The sequence below is a fragment of the Lygodium microphyllum genome, chromosome 19 (genome assembly GCF_053477565.2).
Source record: "Lygodium microphyllum isolate KBCC chromosome 19, Lygodium_microphyllum_v1.1.10, whole genome shotgun sequence".
NCBI lineage: Eukaryota > Viridiplantae > Streptophyta > Polypodiopsida > Schizaeales > Lygodiaceae > Lygodium > Lygodium microphyllum.
In genome coordinates, this window is record NC_141153.1 from 29882541 (window position 1) to 29902276 (window position 19736).

The window sequence follows — 19736 nt, forward strand, 5'->3', positions numbered from 1 at the left end:
GGGGGGGGAGGAGCACGTGGCCTCCCCCCTCATCGTCTTATTATTGTAGGTGGCAACCATTTTCAACTGCATTGATTTAAAAAGTGGATATCACTTGATATGGTTCTCGGATATCTTTTAGGTTGAATGAATTCCTTGTCATGCATCTTATAGTTACGAATGCTCTTGACCACTTTTAATTGGATGATGGATTGCATCTTCTGTTGGGATAAAGACCTTTGTTAACATGCACATTATTTATTTGTACACTTGAATGCACTCTTATGTGCCCTAAGGATAAATATATTTTATTCTTTGTGTACCAACACATTGTTGGTACTCAAATCTAATCATACTTTCACTCTGCTCTCTCTCTCTCTCTATCTCTCTCTAGCTGTGACACTCTCACGCTCACTCCTTGAACTTCTGCACAGTACAGCTGAGCTCCAACAATTGGTATCAGAGCCAAAGATTTTGCACTTTTCCCAAGACCAAGGTGACGGTTGCTAGGCATTGGACGTTCAACGGGTAGAGTCAGCGGGCAGAGTTGGACGTTCGACGGGGGCAGCAGCAGGCATGTGGCAATAGGGATGTAGCAGCTGGCAGCAGGCTTTTTTGTTTCTTTAGGGGTAGAGTTGCCATCCTTCTCATTCTTTTTGCCTTTTGCATTAGCCTAATTCTTGCGTTCTTGGTCCCTTTTATAGCACCTGCAATCGGGCTTTTTATGCCCTTTTTGTCCACATTGATAGCAAGTGACATCTTGCTGTTTTTCCTTGCTTTTGCAGCATTTGACCTCTTTTTAGTTCATCCTCTTACATTGTAGGCTGATCCACTATTTTCCCCACTTGCCTTTGCGTCTAATCTCCTTATTGAGAATAGAACCACACACCATCAAATATCAAGTTGGGGTTGTTGCTCAATGACACAACCAATGCTTTCCATGAATTTGGCAAAGTCATGAGTAAGAAAATAGCCCTTAGCTTAGGATCAAAAGCTAGTAAGCCTGCATCCTGTAAACTCAAAATACCAGTGAGAGCATTTAAATGCATTGAGGTGGGCTTAGACTCATCAAGCTTCAAGTTGACTAACTTTTGCATGAGATGGACCTAATTGATAGGAGTTGTATTTTCATACGTAGCCTTGAGTTTCTCCCAAACTGCATAAGCAGTGGTAAGTCCCTTGATATCAACCAAGATATCATTTGTGACAACCATTTTAATGTAAGTAATGGCTTTCTTATTCATTTTATCCCAATCCTCATTTGCAAAGCAACATGCTTATGTTCTGCCAAAGCATCATCACAATCCTTCAAAAAAAGTATACCTTGTATACAATCTTTCCAAAGATCAAAGCCATTGCCATCAAATTTATGAATCTCAAAAAGATTCTCTGTGTCAGATGTAGATGCATTGCCAACCATCTTTAGCAATAAAAGACTGCAATAAAATGTGGAAGACTTTCAGCCAATGGTAAGGTTGCTGAATATAACAGCAAGTACATTCACTTGTACTTCAAAAGGTGTCCAAGAAGCAGATATTTTGTTGCAATTTCCCAAGAGCTGACTACATCATATACATGAATCAATTCTGATATATGTGCATAAATGACAGCTCCCACTTCAATAATGCATCACCGTAATGCCCAAATGCAACAACCCGACAGCTATATGTACCATTGTTTCATTGCATAATGAGCATTTAGCAATACATGTACCAAGAGAAGCTGCCCTTTTACAACATTTAATACATCCCAAGTCCGAATTTCTCCCACTCAGCAGTGAATTTGCTGTAATTTCACTGTCAAAGCACAAATCGGCTCAAAATGCATCACTGATGGGAAAAGCCCCAAAATTTTTGCAGTAAATCTACCCCAATTGCATTAATACATCATCCTGAGTGTCAGATACATGCAAATGTTGCAGAAATTTCACAAATTCTGCAAAACCCCCAAATTTTGGGGTCCAAATGTGCACAAATCATAGTGAAATTGGGTTAGCCGAGCAAAATTTCACTTGTATAAGAAAAGCCCCAAAATTTTGAAGCAAATGCATACAATGTCTGCAATTTCTGGGTCAAATGTCACTATTCTACATGACCAGCATCAAATTTGGAAAAAGCCCTAAATTTTCACGCATAAATCTGCACAGATCTGGGCATTGTGCTAATCCCCGTTAATGAATAGGGGGATCTTCTTGCAGAAAATAATAAAAAATTGTCAAAAAATGCCTAAAATTGTCGAACGGCTCAGTCATTGACCTGTCAACTGCCTGTGTGTCGTTGCTGCTGTCTGCCGATGACTGTTGGGGCTGCACCGCTGCTGTTTGTGCGTGCGACTGGCCATGCTAGCCTGTCTCCTGCCACACATGCCTATCATGATTGCGTTTGGCTTTCAATATTGTCGCCTGGTTAGAAGACATGTCTTGTGTCTCACGCTAGTTGTGCCAGCCGCCGTGTGGTTAGACTATTGACTGGTCTCGACTGCTTGTCGGCTCACGCTCACACATAGTCTACGCAGAGACTCACCCGCACGGTTCTCGGGAAATGTGTACACTCTTGCTAAAGCTATGATTCCAATTTGAAGGATGCAAGAGGATCAACTCAGGTAGTGTGTGCATCAATCGAGGTATATTCAGCAGTGCAGTGCAGAGAGAGTGGAGAGTCGAGAGATGGGTGTGTACTAGTCTGGTACACAAAGAATAAAAGAATGTATTTATACTTGGGTATGGTACACTTACACCCGCAAGGGTGTGTTCACATGTGTAAATAAATATATACATGGGAGTACCGTAAGGGCCTTTACACCCAACATTTTAGAGCTGTTGGGAAGAGGTGTTGAATTGTTGCTGCTTGCTTTTGCGGTCATTTCCTAGCCATTGGAAACCATTTTGGTAAAGATGACTGCATATTCTTGACTAGGGGAAGTTGGCAATTGTGGCTAATATACCTTCTTCTGAAGATTATAGCCTCAAATGCTCCCTTTGCTGTTTGTGGATCCATTTGGGGTTGGAAAACTGGGTAAACACCTCAATTTCACCAAATTCTTGTGAGAAATCTTTAAATTTTCTCTCTCTACAACATTCTCTTTCTTTCTCTAGCCATTTCTCACCTTTGCTCCAAGTTCTACAGAAATCCAGCCATGGGATATGGAGATTTTGGCGAATCTATGTTGTAAACCCTAAATTACGACATAAATTCCGGTTTGACAGCCACCTTGGGATACGTGCCCAAATTTGAAGGCTTCAGACGTGAATTTGTAGAGTTGAAATCAGTGTATTTCAAGAGGATTCACGAGTTCAACCAGGTAGTATTGGATTTGGGTCTAGCTGTCTTGACAAACTGCAAGCAAATAGGGTTGAAAATAAGGAAGATGCAAAAGGTAAGAGACCCAAAACTTTAGTAGGTTTGGTGCTTGATGTGGTCAACGATCAGCCCAATGATGATGCTACGGATCTTTGTAGAGCATGGGGAAAATTAGGGACTAGCATACATTAATCTTCTTTGATAATGCTAGAGCCAATTTTATCTCCATAGACTTGGCAGCTCATCTAGGCATCAATGATGAAGAGATGGGGCCCATGGGAGAAAATAGAATGGCATGTAAAGGCCATGCGTAGCATGTGACTCTGCTCATTGTGAAGCTTTGGGTGCATATTCAGAGTTATGTGGACAACGAAGACTTCTCCAGTGAACCACTTGAGGATTGTGATGTTTTACTTGGTATACCAGGGTGCCATAGACCACATGCAATCATTGATTCTCATGACAAAGAGATTACTCTACAGCATAGGGGCAAGATCCATACCCTTGTGTAAAACTTAAAGGGAAATTAGTCCCTATTGTATTTTCTTTTGCTATTTCAAAAGTAATGAAAAATCATCTTTCTACATACTTGGTCATTGTTAAAGATAAAGATGATTGTGTTGATGATGGGAATGTGACTAAGTTGGATAAATATTGCATTTCATTCCTGAAAATGTATGCTGATTGCTTTTCTTAGTCACTTCCGGGCAGCCACTGCTTGAAAGACCTGAAGATCGTGGGATAGATTTGATTCCTGGTAGTAGCCCTCCTAATAAGCTACCTTATAGAGTCAATGCAGGCCAATAAGTCTTCAAAAGGGTGGTAATGACCCAATTAACACTTAATTATAGTAAGAAAAAAATTCACATAAAATGAAATACACACTTTTACCATTTAATCTTGGACAACTGACACCCAATTGGCCCAAAAACTTGGTGCCCCTTGTGGTACCTTTCTAACCTATATCGCAAATTGATGGAGTGCAAGTGAGATTCTTCAACCTCCTCCACTAATCCAAGTGCCTCTTGCTGTGATAAATGACCAGCAAGCCTTCAAATCAATTTACCTCTTGATTTACTAGGGGTTTGGCCTTTACCCATGTTCCTTGGGGAATAAATTAGGCCCAAATTCAATGCTAGTTGGCTAGCCTCTTGAATCCTCCTGAAATACATAGATTTTAACTCTGAAACTCAAGTCCGAAGCCTTCAAATCTAGGCACATTTCCACCCATGTTCCTTGGGAAATAAATTAGGCCCAAATTCAATGGTGGCTGGCTGGCCTCTTGAATCCTTATGAAATACATTGATTTTAACTTTGAAAACTCAAGTTTGAAGCCTTCAAATCTAGGAACACTTCCTAAGGTGACTATCGAACCCTAATTTCTATTGTAAATTAGGATTTACAAACAGAGATTCACCAAAATTTCCACCTCCAATGGCTAGATTATTGTAAAACTTGGAGCAAAACTGGGAAATGGTTAGAGAAAGAGAAAGAATGTTGTAGAGAGAGAAAATTCAAAGATTGGTTTCAATAGTTGCCTTCTTTGATAGATGGATTGAGTGAAAGGATTATGCCATGCTTGGGGATTGTACAACTATCACAGTTCTTTTCTCGGCCTTGACAAGTACTTCTTGTCTCATATAGCCCAAATTGGTAGATCTTTAGGATTTCATTCGGTAAATCATGACCTTTGCAGATGCGGTGGTGGAGAGGCGACCTCAACACTCTCTCATCTAGGTTTATAGTCTTCATTTTTTTCATTGGGATCTCTTTCTTTGGCGGTTATGATGTCCTTGGTGCAAGAGGTTTCATACTCCAGATGGTTTACTATACTCGCCTTTCATGATTGTGTTTTGCTTGTAGGATGGTGGGTCACCTTGTAATAGACTATCCTAGGACATAGTAGAGGAGATAGGTTGCTAGCCTCTAGGTCTTGTTTGTTCTTTTTTAGGATGAGGAAGACCCAAGCCTCACAAGAGCAAGAGAGAGCAGTAGAGGAGATGAGCCACTAAATGGAGGAGATAGAGATAGAGATAGAGATAGAGATATGGAGTGAGATAGGGATAGGAGAGCAGCTTGAGATGATGGAGGGTTGTCAGAGACCCCAAGTTTGATGCTTACATAGACACAGTAGTAGCTATGCCATCGACGTTTGTGGTGGTAGAGATGATAGCTTATTAAATTACTTTTTCCTTAGACACCCGTTGTATCTTTAGGATCCTTGACTTGCTACTATGAAATAACTGCCATGTGCGTCACATGTGCTAAACGACCTTGTACATTTGATTAATATCTTAATTAAATGTTATCGGCAAGATTAAAGCATATTAAAATTTCACGTCCATGTGACAAGGATAGTGAAGGATTTAACTACTTTCATCGGCTCAATGGAGTCTAGTACACAATCTATTGTATTGGAGACGATGGGTTGGAAGCAAGTCAGTGCTCCGGATCCAAACCATTTCTTCATACCATTGTGAATGATGAGATGGTGTCGCAATCCTAGCTCTAGTAAGTATTGGCCATCGCGAGTACTATCCCCTTCAATATCAGCGGATATCTTGTATGTGCCTGCCTCCTCTATATCCATCACCTGTAGCTTCCTTGGATCCTCAAAATCATACATGTCACACTATCTGCTTTGTATCCTAGCATTAAAATCTTATGCTGGGAGAGTTTCTCCCCGTCTCGAATAGTGTATAATCTCATCTGATAAGTCTGTGAAAGGAGACTCTCCTCCTTTGGGCTCTATCTCCCTCTCCCTGCTATTGCTAGGGATCCTCGGTGGCATATCTTGACCCGTGTGGGGGGAAGTAGGAGAGGGCAATATATAGCATCTGGCTATGAGAGATCTCTACCCGATCCACATGTATTGTGCATTCGGATCTTGTGCCATGATGTGGATTCTATCTTGTAGATCTTGCCCGATCAGTACCGCCACTCCTACTGATAATTGAGTGGTGCCCTGATGTCTTGTACAACTCCTGTATATGAACTCCCATGCATACCCCTGTACTTTGGGAAATCCCCTCTCGGGACTCTAGTGTGTCTCTATGACCAAAGTCAGCTTTTGGTTCTCCATCACCTCCTCCATTCTCCATGGGTGTGTCCATAATGAGCCGTTACAGTTGCATATCGTCATCCGTATCTCTGAAGTGTCTGTCTCATAGGCCACGTGTCCCTAGTCAACTGCCTTGCCATCAATGGTGACTTGGCCATCTCTATGCACTGCCTTCTTGCCCTCCTTCCTAGCTTGGATTATTTTGGGCATGTTTGCACGCCTATGTTCCACCTGCATCTTGGTAAGGTCATCGTTAAGGCAGATAGGATCCCCTAGAAGTCCACGCAGTACGAATTTCTTCCTCATGAAGGTAATCCTCTCCATTTCATCTCGAAAATTCAAGACGAGTGCACTTTTGTGGGTCCTTCTCAACTCTTCAGGCTTTTGTAAAGGGGAGTGCTTCGTCTTTGTAACCGAGGCATATGCACAAAGTCTTACCATCCTCCTCAAGCGATGAGCCCTCTTTGTTGGTATATGCCATCTACCCGTATGTTTAGTTGCCTTGCTTGTCACATCCTCTCTTCTTCCAATGTGGTGTTCACAATGTGTACCTCCTCCTTTTGATTGTCTTTCTCCACCTCTTTTTTTATGTTCTTCTTCACTACCTCTACCCACCCTCGTTGCGTTGCCTCGAGCTTTATGTCCACCACTTTGGAGAGTTCCTCCTTTATGGTAGTGATCATGTCCTCTTGGATCTCTCCTTCCTCTGGTTCAGTGCTCTTAGGTGTTATGATCTCCTCTTTGAGTTGCTGGGTTTCGGTTAGCATTGCTGTCTTCTTATTCCTCCATTCTTCAGCTTCACTTTCAAGTTTTGCAATTTTGTCTAGTAGGCCTTACACATGATTAATGTTGTTGTCTTGGGTTTTTTCTGTATTGCTAATGAGTGCTTTTCAATGTTGTGAGAGAGAGAGAGAGAGAGAGAGAGAGAGAGAGAGAGAGAGGAGAGATTCTTATGCTTCTGGGGTTGTTGGCATATATGGATCATGAGGAATGCATTCATCTTTGATGCTTCATCAGGTGTGCAGAGTCATATAGCTTGCTTAAAAGGACTTCTTCATTGGTAGCTTGACTTGATTGAGCTAACAGATATTATCCTTAGATAGGATTTGCTTACTTGGCATGATGCAGATTCTTCTCTACCCCTCTACCCACTTTGCTTCCTTTGTACCTGCTTGTGATGTCTCAAATTTTATACATGATGGCCTAGAGCCATCTTGTATCTTGTAACCATGTAATCTTGTACTCTTTTTTTGGTAATTATTACAATTACCTTTTGGGGGGGAGAGAGAGAGAGAGAGAGAGAGAGAGAGAGAGAGAGAGAGAGAGAGAGAGAGAGAGAGAGAGAGAGAGAGAGAGAGAGAGAGAGAGAGAGAGAGAGAGAGAGAGAGAGAGAGAGAGAGAGAGAGAGAGAGAGAGAGAGAGAGAGAGAGAGAGAGAGAGAGAGAGAGAGAGAGAGAGAGAGAGAGAGAGAGAGAGAGAGAGAGAGAGAGAGAGAGAGATTCGTTACACTGATATTGACTAACCATCAGAGGGAGAGATGAAACGAGGATGAGTTGGATACAAATTTAGAGGATTTCTTTGACTTCGTTGACTCTCTCTCTGTCTCTCTTCACAAGGCCCTAGAGATTGCAAAAATGAGACATAATAGAGTTTATACTAGGCGATAGGATAGATAGTCATGGATCATTGAGCTACATTGGTATGAGAGTATTGAATGTTCCCCATGAGGATCTTCTCATTAAACACTTGAGATTTTGGTGGATGACTTTTCCACCAAGGATAGAGCCTTATGAGACTAGGTTTTCATGGAGCACTAGTTGGAGGATTAGTAGATTCCTTATGTTATAGGAGCACCACTTCTTGGAAGAGAGGATTTCCTAGTGGAGCAGGTAGTTATTGCCATAGTAGAGTTTCATACATTGGGCTCCTACTATGGAAAGGCATTTGTATTTATGCCGGTAAGAATTGGTTCTATGTAGTTTAGGATTGGGCATCCTAGTGTGAGGGAGGGCCCTTTTGGTGTCCACGAGAGTAGATGGAGCACTCATGAGACTAATGGCTATATGTGCCGCTACTAGCTTGTAGGGGAGAAGACAATTTTAGAACCTCACCCAGTCATTGGATTTTACTATTGTAGATGCTTTGGAGGTAGAAGGGGCAGATGCAACAACATTATTAGAGGAGAGTAGGCATCTTGGGTGAATTTTGTCTTCTATATCAAGGGACAAGACTCATGGTTGATGTTAGAGTTTGGCAAATCAGCTGGTTCTCTTTAGTTTTCTAGAAGTGACATGGCTATTGGAGCCGGTTTTCTCCTCGATGGACAAGTTTTGTGTGTAAGATTGGGCATGTGCATTGTGATGATAGAGGGGATTTAGTTGGAAATTTTTTAGGGATCACTTTATTGGACCGTGCACTAATGCAATTAGTTCTTATGGAGGGAGGGAGGAAAACCACTATCAACGTCAAAGTTTGTACTCACCTGTACTATGGCGAGGATTTAAGGGAGGAAATTATTGGGACTTGGGGAGCAAGACCGTTTTCACCTAGCAAGTTAGTAAGGGACTTGGACGAGTCCTTGTAGGAGATTAGCCCTTTTTCTAGAGAGGAGACTAGTAGCAAGAGAGGGGCCCTCTTTTGTTTTTTTGGGGGGGGGGGGGGGACTGCTAGAGCTTCATCGGCAGCTCTTCAAAGAGAGGAGGAAAGGCTACTAGGATGCAAGTGGATGGCTAAGAGGATGCATGCTGCAATAGAGATAGATGCTATGCAGGCCAAATCAGAGTGTAAATTATCATATGAGGGCTTCTTTCTGAACACATGCAAGGGGCGTGTGATATGAAACCACCCTTTAGGAACCCAAAGGCTAGTAAAGCATAGGTTGGAAACAAACACTTCAATCACCATATCAGTAAATTCAGCAATAAAAATCCACACACAACTAGAGTTAGAGTGGTCTTGCACCACATGATACTTGTTGGGCCCAAAACTTGGTGCCCTTTTTGGTATTTCTTTAGATTACTAATGTATGCTAAAAATTAGTTACATATGGCCGTATTTTCAGCAATTTCTCGTTGCATATGTGATCCATGGGTGCAAAATGACCTTGTCACCTTAAACATGTGCCTCCAACCAACTATAGAATGTTCAAAAGTGCATATGAACACTTCAGCCTGCCAAACCCTAAAAATAACAGCCAGTAGTCGAATCCAATTTCGTGGACCATTTGCCTTGATGATCGTCCTACATAGTTTCCATGCAATCTCACACTGTTCCTCTCACTAAAAGAGGGATCCCTTGTGATGAAACTATGAAAACATCACTTTTTGTGACTAAGTTATCTAGAGAGTACACAAGGCTTGAGATCTTAGAGCCAAAGAGAGGATTGCAGCTTGTTGTGTTGTAAGAACCTGTTTTGATGAAATTTAGACAAAAAACAGCAGCATACATTGCAGTAAATAGAGTTATAGAGTTGCCAAATGGATTCCCCATGCCGAGGAGAAGATTGGCTGGCTTCCTCACTCGGCACATGTTGTCAGCTCATGTTCCATTGCTGAAACTTGCCATTTCTATAGCAAACAAGAGAAGAAAGTCTGTCTTTAAACTTGGCCTACTGAAATGAGAAAGAAAGAGACACCAAATAGCCAAATCAGAAATCTAAATGAGTCACCAACAGTTCCTTATTTAGAATTCAAATTTGATTAGTGGATAATTAATGCTTTGGTTATTAATCATAATTCTCTAGAAATAGTGTCTCCTTTCCACACCCAGAAAGCAACTGAGCTATGGAAAGAGAAGTTTGTCCTTTTGTCCTTTTGTCCTCTATGCTTTCTAGGGCTTGTGCCACCTCTGCAAACATGATTTTAGATGCTGAGATGTTTGTAGCCTGCAGAGGTTTGTTTAGGCAATTTGTTTATAGTTGCCATAAGCTAGACAAGCCTGATGAGCAGCATTAAAATTTAGGTGTGTGGTGTAATTGTGTATTGCATATTGGAGATCCTTTGATTTGAAAAATCATCCATGTAAAGCAAAAGCAATGGTTTTTGAAAAATCCTCCATGTAAAGAAACACCAATAGTTTTATCAGTTCGGTGTGAAGTTGAAAGGAAGAGGGTGCACATTTTCTTAGAAAAAAAGGTGGTTGTCTTATATCTTGTGTTGCTGACAAAACACAGATGTTTACCACTGCAGGTCTTGAATGCTGTAGAGAGAGGAGAAACAATAGTCTCAGCTTTACAAGAAGCCTGCCCGGAAGAAGTGCGGGAGAAGATGATAACAGCTGTTTCTGCGGCTGTCCAGGCTAGGGGTATCAGTTTGAAGCTTGCTGGGTTTGGCAAAAGTGTACCTGCTCCAAAGATTCCAGAGGGAATGATTGAGAAAATTCAAGATAAATTGCAAGTACTTGTGCCAAGAAATCCATCTACTTCTGTTAGTGCTGTGGAGCATGAACCACGGGTTTCTGATAAAACTTTAGAATCTAACAGTTCTCCAAATTTTCAAACTGAGGCCACTGTTCAGAAGAGTCCTGCAAAGGATCAAACACAGGGCTCTGTAAACATAAAGAAGTCTGAATCAACTGAGTCTATTGACACAAATGTAGGTAGTCAAAATGGTGCCCCTCCTTCAACAGACTCAGTGAAGTCTTTAGAAGCAGCAGACCTACCTAATCAACCACAGAGTCAGACTCAGAGTACACAGAATGTAAACAGCCTTGAACAGAAAAATGGAAGTGGATTTGCAAAGCCAGCAGATGACTCATCATCTGTTACAATTAACCAAGAAGACAAGTCTTTAGGCCTAGAAAATCAGAATAATACTTCTACAAATCAGGAGCCAAAACCTAATGTTCAGATCCAAAAGCAGGACAATTCAGAAGATGAAGGTCAAGCAAAGGAAGCCAGCACTGATGTGACAAACTCTGAAAAGAAAGCAGAGGTGGCGTCCCCAGCTGTTACTGGCCAAGAAGATCAAAATAGAGGAGCTACTGTCACAGAAGTTTCTCCTGCATTACAGACATCTTCTCCCTCTTTTGATATGCATCGAGCCTTTGAGGCATTGACTGGTGTTGATGACTCTACTCAGATAGCAGTAACGAATGTTTTTGGAGTTATAGAAAATGTTTTAGAACAGTTAGAAAAAGAACAGAATCAACATGACCAGCAGTCAGTAAAAAGTTCAGTTGATGAGAGCAACGTTAAAGGAGAGTCAGAACAGGATCCACAAAAAGAGATCCCTTCACATGGAGAGAAACATGAAACTCAAAATGAGAGCCAGAGGATTGACACAGGGAGTCAGGAATTAGGGCAGTGTTCAAATTCAGAAAATATTATGTCAATTAATGATGGGGAAGGGAAAGCTGAAACCTTATGTGAGTGCATGGGGAATATGCAATCAGGTAAGGCCATCAGTTCAAAAGATCAAGGTACAGAGTTTGGCATAGATGATAAACAGTTGGAAGAAAATCCTGAGGCTATAGGTGGGGTCAAAGACTTCAACTATACTCAGGACCTGCCTCAGTCTGAATCAGAAAGAAACACGAGTTCAGAAAGCGAAGGGGATGGTGATGATATCGATGTTTCCTTGGAGTACTTTGAGGATGAACAAATTTGGAAATTCACCAAGAATGCAATGCCTTCAAGGACTCACAGTGATTTATATGAGTGTAGAAAGAAAAGCAGAAAAGAAAATGTTGAAGGAGAAAATGAGGCATCATCGGGAGAGAGAGAAATGTTTGGTCTGGCGGAACTGATGGAAAGTGAAGTAACTCAAGTGGTTGAACCAGCATACATTATACTAGATGAGGATTTGAGAAATCCTGGTATTCAGAACCTTCTGGCAAGTACAGCTAAAAAACAGAGTCGTAATTCTGGCTTTAAGAGGGAGATGGTTACAGAAGATGATAGAAAAACCAAAGCTCTTCTCAAAGGAAGATTGTTTGAATGCATTTCTGAAGCTCTTGAACTTGAATTGATGAGAAGGCTAGGAGAGACTGGTACACAGGCCTTGGGATCTGAGTGGAGTGACGAAGTAGAAAGTATTGCTTTAGCAGTAGCAACAGTAGCAACTTCAGGGAGCAGTAGAGAAACAGGGTGTGATGAGAAAGCAAGTCAAGAATTCTCAGAAGACCTTGGGACTTGTGAGAGAGGACTCCTACCAGAGACCATTGTTGATGTTATAAACTGTGCTTACAGTGACACCTCCATTTTGAGCAGGCTTATTCCAGCTGGTGTTGTTGTTGGGATCGTTTTGGCAGCCATAAGTCCTCTGAGCTTGGTTAACGTGGATGCAAAAAGTCAAAAGATCAACCAGGTGGACAATAAAGAATCTTATGACAGAGATTACCTTCTTTACGATTATAATGCTGACAAGCTTTTCAATCCAAGAGGAGTTCCTCTACCAATTCAAGACATGAAAGACTCTGATCTATGTTATCACGACCAGAAAACAAGTCGGAAAATTCCTTCCAGACAAGTAAATCTTCTACCTACCTCTGCGGATAACCCTGACAAAACCAGTACTTTGAGTGAATCCGAAAATGTAGGACACCCATCAAGCAATCAAATGGTGGATGTCATGGCAGCTGCCATGGGTGCTACATCTGTATTGGCGAGTCAGACACTGGATGATATGGAATCGACTAGTGCTGAACACGATAATGGCTTACTGAGTCATGAATCAAACAGCGAAAGAACCAATCTTTCAGTTGAAATGGATGAAAAAACTGGAGAAAATGACAGCAAAACTAGCATTATGAGCTCCTTGACTGAGAAGGCCATGTCTGTGGCTGCTCCTGTAGTTCCTACAAAGAAAGATGGTGGTGTTGATCATGAGAGGTAAACAGCTGCACAGAATAGAAAGTCTCTTGTGGTTTAGTCTTGAACTGATCTTTTTTGTTGTTTCAGACTGGTCGCAATTCTGGCAGGTTTGGGCCAGAAAGGAGGCATTTTAAGATATATTGGTAAAGTGGCACTTTTATGGGGTGGTTTGCGAGGGGCTATGAGCTTGACAGACAGGCTTCTTGTTTTTCTTCACATCTCAGACCGACCTCTCCATCAAAGGTGAGGACCAACTCCTTATTGGTGAGGTTTTTCCTATCTTTCAGCTTTTTGTGATCTTGATCAATTTGTTGAGGTTTGCAAACCAAAAAGGCTTTGGGTTGACTATGATACAGTTCTGTTTAATTAAGGGAGTGCATATCTCTGCTGGTTGTAATTATGTTGACCGATGAGGGTTGTTTTCTCTAACTCGTTTCCACCTCATTTGTTTAGATCTGAGTTTTACTACTTCAAAGGAGTGAAATAACAATTTAATTAGTCTGAAAAACCAGTTTTTGAGGAAGTATGGAGATCATGTGTGCTCTGCACATCTCACAAACTTGTATGCTTCTCATGTTAATGCACACTCTGGTTTTTTTCCAAGAGAAAAGAATAAATCTATTATTATACCAAAATAGTCCTGTAAGAGACTTCCAAAATAGAAAATATACAAAGGGGAAGTCTATTACAAGGCCCAAGTGAATAAGCAATCAGAAGGTTTATAGTCACATCTCACAAACTTGTATGCTTCTCATGTTAATGCACACTCTGGTTTTTTTTCCAAGAGAGAAGAATAAATCTATTATTATACCAAAATAGTCCTGTAAGAGACTTCCAAAATAGAAAATATACAAAGGGGAAGTCTATTACAAGGCCCAAGCGAATAAGCAATCAGAAGGTTTATAGTGCCAAACCATGAGTGGTTGACAATTAAAGAAAGTGCCAGTATAAAACATAAGATGTGATGCTTGATGTGTGACCTGACGGATGCCTAGCTGACGACCTGACAACCTGCCCCCTTCAACCAACCTCCCCCATCTAGCTTGATCTTGAAACCCTAGCTTGATCCTGCCGCCTTGGCCTGCACAGCACCTCCCTGACTTGCACAGTGCTGCTGTGGTTTGATCCTGCCCTCGCCTGATCCACTGCCTTGGTCTACACAGTGCCCTGTCCTGCCCTGATCCGGCTGGCCTGGTTGACAGAATGCCACCCTGCTTGCTCCCTCCTACTCTGCTGTGATGCTGCCTGCTTGCCCCGCCACACTGTCCTCACGGCTGTCTTGCTAGCCCCTGCCATTCTGTTGTGCTGCCTACACCAGTTGCCCTGCTTGCCACCATGCCACTATGTCAACAGTGGTGCCACTTCAACCTTCTCAGCATGTCTCCACTCCAGCCAGCTCTGTCAGAATGTGCGATGAAGCAGAGAGACAGAAGGGTTTACCGGGAGAGACACAGAGTGTGTCTGGCTAACATTGAGAGAGAAGAGAAACTCAGAAAACACAGAAGAACAAGTTGATGAACCGCTGAATCATGCTATGAGAAGAAAAGCTGATATAGTGGAGCCGAAGCTTTGAAGATGACTGCACTGTCCTGTCTAAATCAGGTGGCAGCACATGTGGAGAATCTGCACAATGAAGGGTGTGAAACACAATCCTTTGGAAAGTGGGCTATCGAAGTAATCACTGGAAGGTGAAGGACAACTGTTGAGGGAGCCAAGCGCAGTCCTCAGATTCTAGAAAGTGGGCCAGGCTGCTAAACGCAAATGCCTAGATATGTGTGAGCTGCGAAACACAAGGAGAGCAGCCCAGATGCTGATGCTAGGGGGTAGATGATGGCGCCAGATGGTAAGAATGTCCACAGGCTGCAAACATAAATGCTTGGGATTGAAGAGGATGACGTTAGGTGGGTGGGAGTTGACGCCAAGATAGAGGAAGTCGATGCTAAGATGGAAAGATGACGCTAGACCAGTGAGGAACCTGGAAACCGGATTTGCTAAAAAATTAATAGCTTTGCATGTATCCTTTCAGATTCATGCGGAAGTGGAGGGAGGTGGTGGAGAGGAAAGGATGATTGCATCTAGTGAATTGGCTATTGTTCGTATCTTCTAGGAGAGCTAGACAAAAAGAAGGGAGGAGGCTAGCCCTCATCATCAGACGTGCCATGGCACAACTGTCGATGGCGTTAGGGTCAAAGAAGAGGGGAGGCAGGCCACGTTGTTGTGGGGTTGGGTCTTGCTTAAGTAATAACTTAAGTAACCTAAGATAATTACATGTAGTTACAAAGGCTGGATTGGGGCATGAAGAGAAATCCGCGAGGAAATGCGTCATGGAATCATCCAGGCTTCCCGAGTCGAAGAGGAGGGCATGTTCGAAGGAGGCAGCATTAGAGTTGCAGATGATAGGAAAATCATAACGCCCATGGAGGGTGACAACAAAATCCACACCTACCCTACGAGGGTATGCCATGAACGTGGGGTTGTTCCTCTCGTAGGGTAGGGTGTTGCAAAAAGCCATCAAGGCGAGCATGTTGATGTCGGACATCCGCCTTCTCTAGAGGGGTTGGCAGTTATATCCCTGTATAGTATGAGGTATTTCAAACACCTTGTTTTGCCAAAACTCAGCTTCTTCATTTCCCCAAAGAGTGGGGGTCCTCTTCCTTTCCTCCAGCCACTTCTGTCCCAATGGACTGCCAGTCGCGATCACCTCCTCCATCACCTTGAGCGGTAGGACCCTTTGCAGGCTGTTGGGCATGAGGAAGCTGAAGGTGAATGGGTATTTTTCTCTTTCCTGTCACTCCCAAATTACCAGCTTTGCGTGGAATCGAGCGGGGATGTCATCAGGGCACGGTGGGAGGGGTGCGGACAGCTGCATGACTGGTTTGGCTCTTAGTTGCTTCCTGGTTTCTTCGACTAACTTTCTCCGTCTTTTCTTGAGTACGGCTTGTCTCTCCACAGATGGACCAACCTGTTGTTGCTCTTGGGAATGCGGCGAGGGGGGTTGTGGGATCACCTCTTCTCTGAATCTTCCCATATCGAATTCAAGCTCAGCCTCCTCCCCCTGCCGGTCTTCTTATTGTGCTCATTCTTCAAAGCTCATTGCGTCAATTTCTTGGGGAGTTAGGTGGGCCAGTAGCAGGTATTTTCGTTGGTCTTCTAGGCTCAGCCTAACCTCCGCAGGTTGGGGTGGCATCTGCAGCCCTGCGTGCGATGCTGAGTTTTTTTTGTACCACCTCCAATGACTCCTTTTCCTCTGGGCGGGTGGTGTCCATTAGTGTGTTAATGAAGGCCTTGTGTTGGGCACTGAAGGCTGTCTGGGCGGCTTCTGCTTTACTCTCTGCGAGGATTTTTTCTTTCTCCACCAAAGCGAGGCACCGTGCTAGTGTCTTCACCCTTTTTTTGTTCTGCACTGCCCATTCCTCTGCTTTCTTGTTCATTTCTTTCATGCTCTCTCCTTGCTTCTGTACTAGGGTTACGAGCTTCTGCTCTTGGTCTTTCAGTTCCCTGGTCATGTTCTCTTGCTCTTTCTTTCCAGAGTGTAGCTGATCAGTCATAGACTCGATCTCCTTTTGCTGCTGCTCCCTCTCCTGCTTTCTCTCCTCTTCTTTGGCATTCAATTCCTCCATCATTTGCTCGATGTTGGCAGTTTTCGCCTCCAATTCCCCATGTTGCATCAGGAGGAGCTTATTCTCTCTCTGCATCTGCACCAATTCCTGATTTTCATCCTCCAGCCACTGCTTGTAGCTCTCCTCCATGTCCTCCTTGGCCTTTAATTCCTGTTTGAGATCAAAGATCTCTCGTTGTTGCATGGCTATTTTGCGGGTCTTTTCGAGCTGGAATGCAGCTACCGACTCCTTTTCCACCATCAACTCAGCCACCGCCATTTTCTTTTCCTCCTTAGCCTTCTCCAGCTGGGAGAGCAGCTCGGCGATATACTCATTGTAATTGGTTGGTGGCGTCACTGTTGTGTGGATTGGAGTGGTCGAGGTCTCCATTTTCTGACGTTTTTGGTCCTATCTCGACTCAGCATCTGCGGCTGGTTTCTTTTTCCTCGTGGCCGTAGTCTCCGTACTCTTTCCTTGGGCCATTTCTTTATTAATAGAATACTGCATCCATGCCACGAAGTTGGAGACCTCTGCGCTAGTGGGGATGCTAAGGGTGAGGGTGGTTGGTTCGGTGGGAGGCACCATGAGGGTAGGGATAGGATGAATAAGGGCCTTGCCTTTGCCTTCAAGGACAACGGGCGGCGTGATTTCTGGTACCTGCGTGCTGGAACTAGGCCCTTCTTCCCTTAGCAGGCTCCAAGCTCCCAGATCATCGGTCTTGCTCTGCTGCTTGATTGACCGGCGTGTAGCTTCGGCCAAGTCCTCCTCCTTCTTCCTTCTCAGTTCCTCTTCTTCCTCGGCAGCTCTTCTTTGCCTTTCTTCTTCAGTTTTCTTGTACTCTTCCTCCAATTTCTCTTTTTCTTCCTGTTATTTCCTTTTCCTCTTCTCGGTCTCTTGTTTCGACACCTTTTTAGCCTTGTTGACTTCTTCCTTTGCTTTTTCTTCTTCCTGTTTCTTCTTCTTCTCCCTCTCCTCGGCCTCCTTGAGGGATTCTCTTTTTGTCTTCTCCAAATCCTCTTTCTCCTTCTTGCGGCCTTCATCTTGCTTCTTTTTCTCTTGTGCCGTCTTCTTCTTGGGTTTCTTGGCTTGCTTTTTGCCCGATTGTTCTTCTTATTCCTGCCCTTCCTTATCACTCTCGTTCCTGTCATTGGATCTCTCTTGGTCTTGGTGAGGGGGTGACTTGTCAGGCGTTTCTCCTTCTCCTTCTGCACCTTGTGTCTCATTCACTGCCTCTTGGATGAGCGCAGTTAAAATGCTTCCATAGGCAATGAATGTGGCCTTGGACAAGGCCTTCTTTCTTTCCATGGCCTTGGAAGCTAGGAACTCCCCACCTGCTGGTATACTTCCTAAAACTAGTGCTTTAGCCCCCTTGTCAATGGTTTTGCGTACATATCCGTTCCAGTCGACTTCATGTAAGGTGTGAGCTGCTACATTCTCCAGTACAGGTACACTGATTTGATACATTAAGGCGTTGTAGCGCTGGCTAGAGAAGAGCGCGTGCACTAGCTTTGCTTGTAGTCTGGCTTCCACATCAGGAATGTCCTGGATGATGCTGATGTCGTCATTAGTTAGCACATCCTTCTTTTTCATTTTCAGCATGGCATACACATCCCTCTTCTGCTTTTTCTCTATCTTTGGCTCTAGTTCCAACACCTTCTCCACCAAGGCTGGGTTTAAGTGAACTTGCACCTGTTTAGCATTTTCTCCCCTTCCCACCGTAACGGTGCCACACTCATTGTTAGGGTCGTATGTCCTGAGAAACTCCACACACTTCGTGTGGTTAGGCTCTTGGGCAAATTTCTTGAGGTACTTGGTGAGGTTGCATTGCTCGATGACTCTCTTGGCCGCTTCCTCCTTGTCACTATACCCTCTACGTTATGAATGGTTCGGAACTTGAGCTAGTTGTAGGTGCGGCTTTCAAGGGTGATGCAGTATTGCGTTCTTTCCTCCTCCGTGAACGGAAGTCGGTGGGCGCGGTCTTGCTGCGATATCTTTTGTTCCTGTCATGATCCCAAGTTTCCATTAGTGCTTCCAAATTAATAATTCACTGGAAAAGTCATAATTAAAAAGAAAGACTATATGTTTATTGAATGAAAGCATTAAAATTCCAGCTTTGCGGTCTAGATCAAAAGGTCGAGTGCCCACGTGTGTGATGTAAGTGAGAACATCTGTTAGAAAGTCACCAGAAGCGACGCGGCTAGCAATATATAGCTCTTCCTCAGTCAATAGGCGATTGAGGTAAGGGTGTCCTTTGATGTGCTCTTCCAGGGGTCGGCTACAAAGAATGGTTAACACTCTGTACGAGGTTGGCGCTACGTGAGTGGGGTCGTACTCCGCCGTTTTGATTGCGCGGCGCTGCTTAGCGTTTGTCATGACTTGGCATCCTTTAACTTCCCATTGCAACCTAAGAGTGTACCAGTGCCTCAAGAATGGGGATTCAATATCAACAAGTTTTGATAATTCTGCAATTTCTTGGTCGGTGATGGCAGAAGTGTTTTGCTGATCATATGACGTGATGAGACGCTGTTTGAGGGCTTGCTCTTCAGAGATCTCGCTGTTGAGCAATTCAGCAAAACGGAGTTAGCTGCTTTTGGAAAGGCAAGTTCAAACGTCTTCCAAGAACAAGGCATCGTATGAATTTTGGTTGTAAAAGGTTCGGGCAATAAGCCTAAGTCCAAGCGGTTGTAGCTCAGAGCTAGCTCTCTAAAAGTGGCATCTAGTCGTCTAATGCAATCAAGACGTCATCCCCCGTATCTTCGGCTAGATCTGAGGCCAGTGTCAAAATTGATTTTTGCTTATAGGAGGGTTTAAGACGTGCTGGTGGTTGGGGTTTGATAGCACTAGAGCCTTTGACAATGAATAGTTGCAGTTGCGGGTGTTCTTGAGATTGCGGTTGGACCTCTTGGATTAGGATTGGGGAAGTAGCAGCTACATCCGATTGACTGTTGCCTTCAGAATGGATCATTGTAGTCGGATTGGCTCTAGCG

The 19736-nt window shown here is 43.4% G+C and overlaps 1 protein-coding gene and 1 pseudogene across 4 annotated transcripts in view; one reads left to right on the forward strand and one right to left on the reverse strand.

Moving 5' to 3' along the window:
* The window catches only part of LOC148019699 (alpha/beta-Hydrolases superfamily protein), a 107703-nt gene that overhangs the window by 43828 nt on the left and 44139 nt on the right, over window positions 1–19736 (forward strand). For all 4 annotated transcript variants that reach the window (XM_087699837.1, XM_087699838.1, XM_087699839.1 and 1 more), the window contains 2 exons: window positions 10527–13168; window positions 13238–13393. In XM_087699837.1, the coding sequence (XP_087555963.1) occupies window positions 10527–13168; window positions 13238–13393 (2798 nt within the window). The remainder of the gene's footprint in view (window positions 1–10526; window positions 13169–13237; window positions 13394–19736) is intronic.
* On the reverse strand, window positions 6460–7106 carry LOC148019700 (uncharacterized; annotated as a pseudogene).